The sequence below is a fragment of the Micromesistius poutassou genome (genome assembly GCF_964030765.1).
Source record: "Micromesistius poutassou genome assembly, chromosome: 14".
Classification (NCBI taxonomy): domain Eukaryota; kingdom Metazoa; phylum Chordata; class Actinopteri; order Gadiformes; family Gadidae; genus Micromesistius; species Micromesistius poutassou.
The window spans coordinates 18,566,768-18,578,787 of record NC_140284.1 but is presented as its reverse complement, the minus strand read 5'-3'; the positions used below and the strand labels follow the sequence as shown (position 1 = coordinate 18,578,787).

Sequence of the window (12,020 nt, the reverse complement as noted above, 5' to 3'; positions counted from 1 at the left end):
ACAAACACAGACACACACGTAGGCGCGCACACGCACAGGCCCGCGCACACACAAACACGCACGCCACGTGTGTTTCCATGTTCAGCCTCTGAGGGGAGCACTGCTGATTAGAAGATGTTACATGTTCCTCATGTTCTGGACCGAGTATTGGTCAGTTCAACATTCTAATTCCAGTATCAATATGTTAGTCCCTGATCAATAGGCGGATCGGCATCCACTATTCAGCTGTTTGCCTGGGAGAGATGATACATCTGCGCATACTTTCAAGTCGATACACATTTTCTACTCTATATCTTTGACTTCGCCCTAAATTCGGTAAGTTTGGAGATGCGGTCATAGTTGGGGAGCATTGAGACTATTATTATTGTGTACTAACTCATGAGTGTATGCGAAAGACACATTTTTTCCCGCATATGAGCGCACCTGATCCGCCATGTTTACAAGCTCTCTCTACTTTTCTGACGACTGCCGCTGACGCCCCTAATTTACGCGACCTTCCAGTGTGTGTGATGTTTACAGCCGGTAGAGTAGATACTTTCAGAAGACCCTTCTATCGCAGTCGCAATGAGCAGACACAACCCTACGTAGGATTCTGCGTTGTTTTGCACACGTAATACAGCCCCCCTCCCTCCCTCCCTCCCATCGGTGTGTGTGTGTGTGTGTGTGTGTGTGTGTGTGTGTGTGTGTGTGTGTGTGTGTGTGTGTGTGTGTGTGTGTGTGTGTGTGGTAGTTGTTGGTTGATGTGTGGACGTGACACTCACATACTTGGCTTATACTTTTTTCCGGATACAAACCTTCATCGTCCAGGGAGAACTGGGTTCTACGACATTGTGCAGAACGTGAACTCACTCAACCCATTGCATATTTCAGATCCGCTCAGAGCAAAGCGCCTGATTGCAACCTAATTTAATTCTCAGTAAATTAAACTCCTATGTGGTCAAGAGTTGCTGGAAACGTCGTCCAAGGTGGGTTCAGGTGGGATATTCGACATCCGCAACCCCTCACGTTTCGAGTAAAAGACATACTAATGGGCCGATGTAATTGCCAGCCATATCACCCCTGATTGAGCGGTCTGCGCTTGCGCGGCGAAGAAACCCGAGTGCGGACCTCGTTGGAGTCTCATTCTATCCTCCCACGAGTGGACCGTGTGCGTCAGAGCGCATGCGCTCCCACGGATTAATGTCAAGGCACAAAAGTGGCGCTATATCGTTTCCAGCCCTACTCCGGTAAGACATTCACAGACGTTTTTATATTTCCAATTCAACGCGTAATGAGTTAAAGTTTCAGCAACTGCGCGGGCGGACAGGGGAGGGGTTCACAGACCCTACCCGGAGACCCTGAGTTTTCGGGGAGACACGTTTAAGATCAATTCCCTCTTTTATTGTGCGCCTAGTGTGCGGCTCTCTCTGCCCCTGTGCGCCGTGGCGGCGGACCATCGCCTCCAGTCTCGCGTATTGTTCGCCTCGCTAATGGCGGACGGGAGCAGCGCTGCTCTCGGGAGGGGAGGGAGGGGGGTGGGGGGTCGTTTTGGTCGAATCCCGCGTTGGGCTGCGATACGACAACCGAGACGCCTTGTGAACCTTAAGCAACGCTGTGTAATTTTTAGAGGCTTGTTTACCCCCCTGCGTTAAAGGAAGGCGGTTGTGGTGCGCCAGGCGAGGGCGCCCCATGTGGTAGCCACGGGCACTTGCCACTGATTGCCCGGGGTGGTCTATCTATCGGGTAACTTTCCAATTAAAGCTCCCTGTCACAGGTAGCGCCAAAACATCAGGTTTATTTCACGTTTTGGGCCAGGTTGGGTGTCAAGGGCATGTCTTACGCAAAATATATACAGCGCAAAGTATCTGAGCAACGTGGTTTACGGGGCGCTGTACGTAAATGGCTCTTGGGAGACAGTTCAACTACAATGTATGTGACCAATATTGGGTCTCTATTTTGTGATTGTTACTGATCTGACGCTCATAACTTGTAATCGGTTCCTCCAATATTAACAATGGCGCAGTCTCCCTGCCCTCCTCCCTCGGTTCCCCGCTAATCCAGTGGCTGCATTTGCGGGGACGGACCGGAAAGCTGAACCACGTCTGAGGTTCCTAACTTGGCCGAGCCCAACTCTCCCTGGCTCTGTCCCTCTATCCCGAGGTGGTCTGTGGGTTCAGCGGCCCAGGTAGTGCAGTTTCCGCCTCTGGAATCGCCGGTTGTCGGAGTAAAGTTTTTAACCTCCTCGGTGGACTCAAGTTTTAGTGGGTTGTGAGGCTCGGTTCGGTTGTTCCACCCGGCGTGGTGGATTGGTATCCGGGTTTCTGGTCAAGGACAGACGGGGGCGGGGGACTTTGCTCATCATGTACCGTTTGATTGGACTGAATGAATACAATCCGTAGTTTTTTTTATTTATTTTTGAGAGTTTCATTCGCCAGCCAGGTAACCGACATGGATATGACCTCATGAGCACATGAATGATAGATGATTCTGCGCATGCTGCCCTGCTTAACGTAAGACGTTATGTGTGATATTGTTAACAATGAAGCCCTCATCAAATAATAGCTCTTTATGATATTTAATGACATCAACTTCTGATCATTTCATGCACACGTTTGCGCAGATGGGTGCGCGTTGCCACGTTGTGACCTAATGTATAAAATGATGTGCAATCGACTTAATGCGCAAACACGTGCTGCGCATGTTGGGAAGGTAGAGCACCTATGATGATGATGGTGGTGGTGATGATGATGATGATGTGGCCGGTCTCTGCCGTTTAACCCGCTCGCTGCTGAGCAGAGCAACATCTCTAACGTTATGGAGGTAGCGTGACCCTTCTCCTTCTCCTCCTCCTCCTCGTCGTCTCATCTGGATGTAGGCTGTAGGGAGCTCTGCATTGCAGTTGGTTCTCTCTCTCTCTAGAGCTGGCCGCTTCCCTAGCAGAGTATGTCACACAGTCTCCACGAGCTCACCTTGTCTGTGGATGTGAAGCCAGACGTGATCTCCCTGCATGTTAATATCATCTGAGCGGCGGTGGTGGTGTCATGTCCCACACTGACTGACTGAGCCCATTTCATTTCCATTCAAAATAAATGTAGGTATACTTTGTTCAAATGTATTGGCAACAATTCCATTTTTTTTTAGACCTGAACTTTATATTTCGATTATTTTAGAATCTAGGCTTGCAATAGCAACAATGTTTTTGAGCCCAACATTGGATAATTAGTGTTTACTAAACCGCCAGGAACACTAATGATCTTGAATGTGACTCTTTGCTTGCTTCTGCCTCTCATTGGTCAGTAAAGCTAAGGGTTTGGTTGAACCAGGAAGTGGTTTGATCCCAACACGCAGAGGTGGTTTGTTTCAGATATTCATTACATAACCCTTTGTTTATATTTCTCTTTTAGGTAGATTGATAAAAATGTATAAGCTAGACCTAAATTGAAACATCTCTAAGCTAATTTCTTTAGTTAACCATCTCCAAGCTAACACCAAAACTTAACATCTAACGTAACCCCTAAATGTACCTTTAACCTAATCTTAACCTCCTCTAACCTAACACCTAAACTTGACCATTGCTAACCTATTCTTAACCATCTGTAACCCAACACCTTAACCAAACCATTTATAACCAAATTTTAACGACATAGAAAGCTATAATATAGAGAGAAAGATCTATATATGAGCCTATTTATTGACAGACCAGTGAGTGACCGAAGATGTCGGAATCAAACCTGCTACCCAGTCCCACGTCTCTCCCCTTAACAAGAACACTTGCTCTGAGTGCCCTTAGCTGCAAGTCAGCTACCGAGCTGGCTAGCATTCAAGGGTTGATTTTTAAGGGAAAAACAGCACTCCCCCTTGCTCCCTTAAGTATTGGGACACCCTACCCCTTCGCAGGAACGCGCAAAATCTAGGGTTAGGGCTCAAATCTAGGGGAAGGGGGAGAATTGGTACAGGGCCTTAGTCTTGTCGGCATACTAGACTGAACTATGTTGCATACCATACTGCATACGTTGTCACATGTCTTACCAGAACCCCAGGTCATGTATTTTTTCCTACTGCAGGCCAGTGTGGCTTGCTTGTTGCGGACAGCTATATTGGGTGATGGAAGGCCATTCAAATATAGTTGATATTCAGATTTACAGTACTGAGTTAATCCTGAGGGGAAATTCTCTAACATGGTTGGTTCATATTGATTATCTTGCTCAAGGGCTTGTCCGATACTTTACTTTAGTGACATGAATCTATGTTTAGCATTTCTGGTGAGCTGCCCCCTTTTATAAGAGGTCTAGTCCTCTAGTTTGAACGTGGGTTTAGTCTGAGTCCTGGCCGTGTCAGCTGTATGGGAAGTCTGCTGCTGTTTCAATCAAAGGACTTCCTGTGTTGTTGTGGATCCAAAATGGCTGCCGTGTGTGCTGAGGGAGGGAGGGGGGTGGGAGGGTTTGAGGGAGGAGGCTTTGAGGGGGGTGGGGGGGGGGGGGCGCAAGCTGTGCTGTCTGAGCTCTGATGTCAGACTGTTTAATTGTGGGCGGAGCTAGAGCTGTGTGTGTGTGTGTGTGTGTGTGTGTGTGTGTGTGTGTGTGTGTGTGTGTGTGTGTGTGTGTGTGTGTGTGTGTGTGTGTGTGTGTGTGTGTGTGTGAGAGAGAATGAATGTTGGACATGACATGTACCTGACCATGACCACCAACGTTAAAATAGCCAATCACTAACGTTCTAACAAAACCTAAACTGCACCACCAAACCAAATCCTGATCGGTTGGACTTCTGCCAGCTGTTTCTAAAAGGCTTTGAAATGGATTTAGTTCATACGTTTATCATGGATATTGTGGTCTAGATCATGTTGAACAGCACCAGTAGGTACATAAAGGAGTGAGCTCATCAATCCTGACCACTGATTGGCTCCCAGCTCTTCTCCTAACGGGAGAACGGTTCCGACACTCCCTTCTGAAAGCCCCTGTGGCAGGTGGGACCCTGTCGCTACGGCAACCAAGGTGTAGCTGTGCCTCGGAGATGCTGTTGTCACTCATGATGGACATGCAGTGTGTGTGTGTGTGTGTGTGTGTGTGTGTGTGTGTGTGTGTGTGTGTGTGTGTGTGTGTGTGTGTGTGTGTGTGTGTGTGTGTGTGTGTGTGTGTGTGTGTGTGTGTGTGTGTGTGTGTGTGTGGTCATTACTAGTTACAGTGGGATGAGGCTAGCTAGGTATATTTTGTGTGTGTGTGTGTGTGTATGTGTATGATAGATTTAAAGATATATAATGAGGAAATAGAGATTTGTAGTCAGAAACATAAACGTAATCATATCTGCAATTCACTGTCATAAAGGAGGGGTTAGACAGTGAATACAGGGGCATGTCACTAATTAGCAGGTAGGGGTTGGACAGTGAATTCAGAGACCTGTCATTAGTGAGCATCGAGGGGTTGGACAGTGAATTCAGAGACATGCAATTAGTGAGCAGGGAGGGGTTAGACCAGTGGTGTTAGATTTACTAAACGTACTAAAATACTATTCAGGGATCTCCATTAGCATCAGTGCACAATATGAAACGGCGAATGACGTTGAATGAATGCTGTCAACATTTTGAAAAGCAGGCAAAATGAATGGCATGCAAGCTGACCAGCCAGGTAAACTCACATCTGGATGATCTGGTTTGTAATTGATATATTATAAAAATAAACCTTTCATAAGCCCTTTTCATTGATTTTCAGGTAAAAAAGGAGCAGGTAGGGGTTGGACAGTGAATACAGGGACAGGTCATTAGGGTGCAGGTAGGGGTTGGACAGTGAATACAGGGACAGGTCATTACGGACCAGGTAGGGTTAGACAATCAGTGCGCTTACATGACACTCAAGAAAGTCAAATTATTGGGTTAGTCCAACTATGATTGGATTATTAAGATGCATGTATACACCTTAGTCAAGCTAAAATCGAATCGAATTGGGTTTCTCATAGTCAAATTCATACTTTGCATGTGACGTCACAACGACTGGCTGGCGGGCAAGAACTCCAGCAACGAAACCTAATAACCTAATCAGGACGTCGCCAGTTTTACCACACGAACGGTCAATAGGTTCCTCTCAGTCCAAATACCGTCATGATGGAAATATTAGTTAAACGGGAGCATTTGTGCCATGCATACACATGGCAAACTGACAAATTAGACATATATTTTTGTACGGAATCTCCCTGCTTCTGAAATGCGCGAACATCTCCGCCCAGCGCTCATTCCACTGTGCAGATTAAATCGCGCAGCATTCTGTAACAGCAACTGCGATCATCCCTGCCCTGCCATAATTTTAGTGAATGATCTGGCTATAATAAGACCACATTGGCTATGTAATCGCGGACAAAAGGGGACATTTCATAGTTGATGGTGGAATAGTAACATTCACCTTTGCTTTGATTATGAAGATATTCCTGTTTTTCACCTCCCATACAACAGCGTTGTTAACCCATCCGTAGGCTTTCAATTTTTGTGCGGTATGTGTTGCGAATTTTTGGTCTGAACTGGGCTTAAGGTGACGGATTCTCAATGAGATAAATGTAAATATCTCTTAACTCCAAGTCTGGTAGAGTCTTTGCCAGCTTCAAAGCAATGAATACATCAGCGGGTGCTGTGTATGGATCACAAGTTCCGAGTATGTTTATCTTATCTTCGTATCTAATTTTAACATTTTGTGACATATGGTCTAAATAGTTGATTGATTGAAGTATCGGAAATCTGCAAGGCTACAATTCCCCTGGTTGGCCGTTGTTCGTCGCCATTTTGCCAACGTTTGTTGCCCTCCATGTAGCCATGGTAGTCATGTGAATGAGTATGAATTAAGACCCCTAGATTATTAGACTGTTAGTCGTATTAAGCGTGCATGTACCGATTGGGATTGGATTATGCGCTAGTGATGGGTTGTTTGTGAATGAATCAGTTCGAATGAACCGACCTGATTCCCCGTTTCAGTTCTCGTTCGTATTATTCGTTCTCCAAGACTCGACTCCCAGACCCGCCCACTAGTTGCTGAGTTGCTGATGCTGACTCGCAAGTCGCTGTTCGTTCACTGACTGTATTAAGAGGTGAAGACTCGAGGACTGAGACGTCACAAGAGCCAGACGGGCAACAACATCCCAATTCCGAACATAAGCACTCCTCAGCTGAAAGGAACTTAGTTAATGTTGTGTTGATTGATGACCGTTTGCACCATTGCACGATCGTGATTCGTTTGAGAATGAGAACGAGGGAGGAGCTGAGTCTAACCGACTCAGCTGAGAACCGTGATTCACCGCTACCGGAAACGTGACCGAACAAACAAACAATTCTGAACGATTCTTCTTGTCAAACTGAACAACGCAAACTGAATCAAGCAAACAAATCATGAAATCCACCACTATTATCTGCGCATGCTCGAGATCTTTTCCGGGCGCCGGAAGTAGAAGGAGACAATAGTTGTGTTGTTGTCGCTGTTGGAAAATGAGAAACTGTGATTTATTTAAAAACGTGGCGCAGAAGATGGATTAAGCCGGTGAATGTACCCCCTATAAGAATTGTATCCCGGCCACGGGAGTGCGCATGGAATGCATTAAGTAAAGGTAGAAGCACACGGACACTACGCTTTGATTTCACCCAAGGGTGAATTTAAATTTTTATGTTTTTTCTAATTGTGGGTGATCAACGAGGTTGTGAAGTAGTAACTTCGGGCACATCTGTCAAAATAAATGTTTTTTTCTCCTGACGTGTTTACGATCTTTATTCATTCATTGTGCCGCGGCCGGACTGAAGCGGTATGGATATTCTCTGATATTATGAATCTTAAAGACTGTGTCGGGTTCTCAGACTCTGATACTTCCACAACAAGTAAAGACTTACAGTGGGAGTTATCTCGCAGGAATTGGGGGAATGCCGTATACGGACGGGGGCGGAGGTGCTGCTCCGGCGGGGGAGAAAGATGTTTTCAGTAGACAGCTGTCAATTCACTTCGGGTCCATGTCATTCATCCGACGCTCCATTGTTCCAACCTCTCAATAACCCAAAATAACCCGTTTTAAACAGGGGGGGTTAGATAGTGGATACAGAGACGGGTCATTAAGTAGCAGACAGTTAATACAGAGATGGGTCATTACGAAGCAGGTACGGGTAAGATACTGGATTCAGAGACGGGTCATTAAGGAGCAGGTAGGGGTTAGACAGTTACTACAGAGACAGGTCATTAAGGAGCAACTAGGGGATGGAAGGTGAATAAAGAGGCAGTTAATTTAAGATTAATTAGGACACTTATTTTAGAAGCATCTTTTTAATTTTTGTCTCAATTCTCCTTACATTCTGACAGCAATCCTGAAATCAAATGCTCTGTACCAGAGCCCGTCTACGGAGCGCCTTGGCACTCTCTATTCATACTTTGCACGTGACATTACGACGACTGGCTGGCGGGCAAGAACTCCAGCAACGAAACCTAGTAACCTAATCAGGACGTCGCCAGTTTTACCACACGAACGGTCCTTAGGTTCCTCTCAGTCCAAATACCGCCATGATGGAAATATTAGTTCAACGGGAGCATTTGTGCCAGGCATACACATGGCAAACTGACAAATTAGACATATATTTTTGTACGGAATCTCCCTGCTTCTGAAATGCGCGAACATCCGCCCAGTGCTCATTCCACTGTGCAGATTAAATCGCGCAGCATTCTGTAACAGCAAATGTGCGATCATCCCTGCCCTCACACATAGTTTAAATCATATGCTGGATGCTTTAATCTTTCTATGTGTTTTTTAGTGAATGATCGGGCTATAATAAGACCACATTGACTATGTAATCGTGGACAAAAGGGGACATTTCATAGTGGATGGTGGAATAGTAACACCTCAACTTCACTTTTGCTTTGATTATGAAGATATTCCTGTTTTTCACCTCCCATACGACAGCGTTGTTAACCCATCCGTAGGCTTTCAATTTTTGTGCGGTATAAGGTGACGGATTCTCAATGAGATAAATGTAAATATCTCCAAACTCCAAGTCTGTTAGAGTCTTTGCCAGCTTCAAAGCAATGAATACATCAGCAGGTGCTGTGTATGAATCACAAGTTCTGAGTATGTTTATCTTCTTGTCGTATCTAATTTTAACATTTTGTGACATATGGTCTAAATAGTTGATTGATTTAGAAGTATCGGAAATCTGCAAGGCTGCAATTCCCCTGGTTGGCCGTTGTTCGTCGCCATTTTGCCAGCATTTGTTGCCCTCCAGGTATCCATGGTAGTCACGTGACCGCAAAGTATGAATTGAGCCCCATTGTATCGAACTTGGTTGCAGTTCCATTAGAATTCCACTGGGGGTGATCGAATGAGTGCAGATTGAAAGGGGGTCTATGGGGCTAGACGGCTAAAAGTATCTCTTTCACCTGCTATAGATTATATTTCAAAAGTCGAAAGAATGAGTACTTATGTCCTTTCGAATTCCTACAGTTTGGGCCGTTGTTGGCCGTACACCCTAGCATTCTGCTAATGAATGCTGATTGGTCAGGGATGGACTCGCGACTGATTACGATCAGAGACCCCTCTTGATGGCATCTGAAGCTGAAGCTCAATCAGAAACATTATCTTAAGGAGGACTTTCCGTCGAAGCTAATTGTTATATATTATATGTGTATGTATAATATATATATTATATATGCGGAAGCGCCAAAACTTGAAGCGTCAGAACTTGCCGTAAAGCAGGACCTCTGGCAGTGATGTCGTCATCTTTTTGAACAGATTTTTAGAACAGTTAAGTGAACTTAAAAAATGCAATATTCAGCTGAGTGTATTCTTTTAGCCCCCCCGTTTGAATGTGACTCTCAAATTACTTAGGTAAAAAATGACACCCTGAGAAAAGTGGAATTTGAGGGTGAAACCCCGTCGACTCCCGTTCATTCTGCCCTCGCTGGCGAGCGCCCTCGCATGGACAGAGATGTCAGTTCAGAAACCGGAAGTCACCAGAGAGTGCCAGTTTTCTTCATATTAGACATTCTCTGTCTGTACTAATAAAGAAAACAATCCGGTATCTGTGGCTGTCGCAGGCTGTAATAAGCAGAAATGATTGGATGGCCACCTGTCTGTCTACCTACCTGCATGAACTCTGCCTGTGCACTCGGCCATGCTTATGCCCGGAGTCTTCCACAAGGCCAGGCAGACAGACCTATGGCTAATGCTAGCTCGCTAGTCATGTGTTTTGGAGGGGGTTTGGATTGGACGCCTGAACGAAGTGGTGGGTTTTTGATGCTTTCGATATCCAGCTTACTCCAGTTGGTCTCTCCACAGTGGCCTTCCCTACCTTTTGAGGAGCAGGCAGGGGTTGGACAGTGAATACGGACACAGATCATTGACATTAATACGTGGCCATTTTGGTATACCGTATGCAGTCTCTCGCACCACCGTCTCCACCGCTCTTAATTTTCATTTAATAACTCCTTTAATATCCTTCCCTCTCTTTCCATCTCCCTCTCCCCTCCTTTTCTTCTTTTCCGCCAAACCAACCCCTCTCTTTCTCTCAGTATGCCCTCCCTTTTCCCTCCCCACACCCCGGCTCCTATACCTTCAGTACAATCTGTTCCCTCTCTTCATCCTCTCTACACCTGTATGTATATATCTCTCTCTCTCTCTCTCTCTCTCTCTCTCTCTCTCTCTCTCTCTCTCTCTCTCTCTCTCTCTCTCTCTCTCCATCTAACAGTCTCTTTTGCTAAACATTCCCTACATATTTCCCTCTCTCTCCACCTTCCCTCCCCCTGTGGGGTGTGTGAGGATGCTAGTGTTAGCTCATCTGCTAGCCTACAGATAGCCTCCACAGAGCTGTCTGTCACTTCCTGTCTCAAGTCCACGGTGGCCATTTTGGCTCCACTAATCAGGTCGGTCGGGAACCGGCTCCAAGTTGCTCAACTGGGGAACACACGGTGGAGCAAGGTGTGTGTGTGTGTGTGTGTGTGTGTGTGTGTGTGTGTGACTGCACGTGTGTGTGTGAACATGTGGGAGTTTTTTCGTGCATGTGCGACGGTGTCTCCAGGGAAACCGGTTTGTATCTGCTGCTCCCCCCCCCCCCCCCACCCCCACCCCCACCCCCACCCCACCGCTGCGCTCTCCTAATTGGCTAATTGTCTTTGTGTGTTTGTGCCTGGCGGCAGGTGGTTGCCTTAGCGATGGACGGGGAATCAGAACCCAGGCCTGGTGCGGGGGAGGGGGCGGGGCCTCCCTCTCCACAGCCGCAAGCCACGCCCCCCGAGGCCCCGGAGGAGGAGGAGGAGGAGGAGGAGGAGGTTCCCATGATAACAGAAGGGGAGGACGGCAACGAGGACGACGACGTGGTGCTGGTGGGGGAGGGGGCCACTCCCGCCAGCCAGCCCGCTGCAGTCTCCACGGCAACCGGCCCACCTGCCGACGCCTCCAGCTCCTCCGCCAAGGCGGCCACGGCCACCGCGGGGGCCACGGTTGCCACGGAGCCCATCGTCATCGACGACGAGGAGGACTATGAGCACAAGGAGGAGGGGTCCGGGGGCCCCACGGAGGAGGAGGAGGGGGAGGGGGAGGAGGAGGAGGAGGAGGAGGTGGAAGAGGTGGAAGAGGAGGAGGCGGCCCCTGGCTCACCCGCCGCCGCCGGGGCCCTTAGCAGCACAGAGCCCGACTCGCAAATCAGGATCGCCAGCGTCACCACGCTGGGAGATGACCCCGCCCCCCTCTCCTCCTCCTCCACCACGGCCGAGGCGCCGCCCCACAAGCTAATCACAGCGGAGCTCCCGGCGGACATGAACCTGCTGATCAGCGGGGTGACGTCGCTGCAGGCCGGGCCGCCGGCCGCCGCCGCGGTGAGGGACAGCCGGGGAGGGGAGGGGAGGGGAGGGGAGGGGATAGAGACCGGCAACATCCAGTCTACCGGGAAGATCTGGACCATTGACATCATTGGTCCGAATTTGGAGGAGGCAAATCCTGCTCAATGGTCAATGGTCCAGATATTACCCGATGTGTTTTCACTGCAGAGAAGGAGATTTGTTTTTACAATGAACAATTTTGTTTATCACAATTTATTTACC

The 12,020-nt window shown here is 47.6% G+C and overlaps 1 protein-coding gene across 1 annotated transcript in view; it reads left to right on the top strand.

Moving 5' to 3' along the window:
• Window positions 1-1,172: 1,172 nt before the first annotated feature.
• Window positions 1,173-12,020, top strand: part of zmym2 (zinc finger, MYM-type 2) — a gene marked incomplete at its 3' end in the record, with an annotated part of 28,713 nt that continues 17,865 nt past the window's right edge. Inside the window, exons 1-2 of the mRNA XM_084478267.1 lie at window positions 1,173-1,226; window positions 11,118-11,795. Of these exons, the coding sequence (XP_084334393.1) occupies window positions 11,133-11,795 (663 nt within the window). The 5' untranslated portion in view covers window positions 1,173-1,226; window positions 11,118-11,132. The remainder of the gene's footprint in view (window positions 1,227-11,117; window positions 11,796-12,020) is intronic.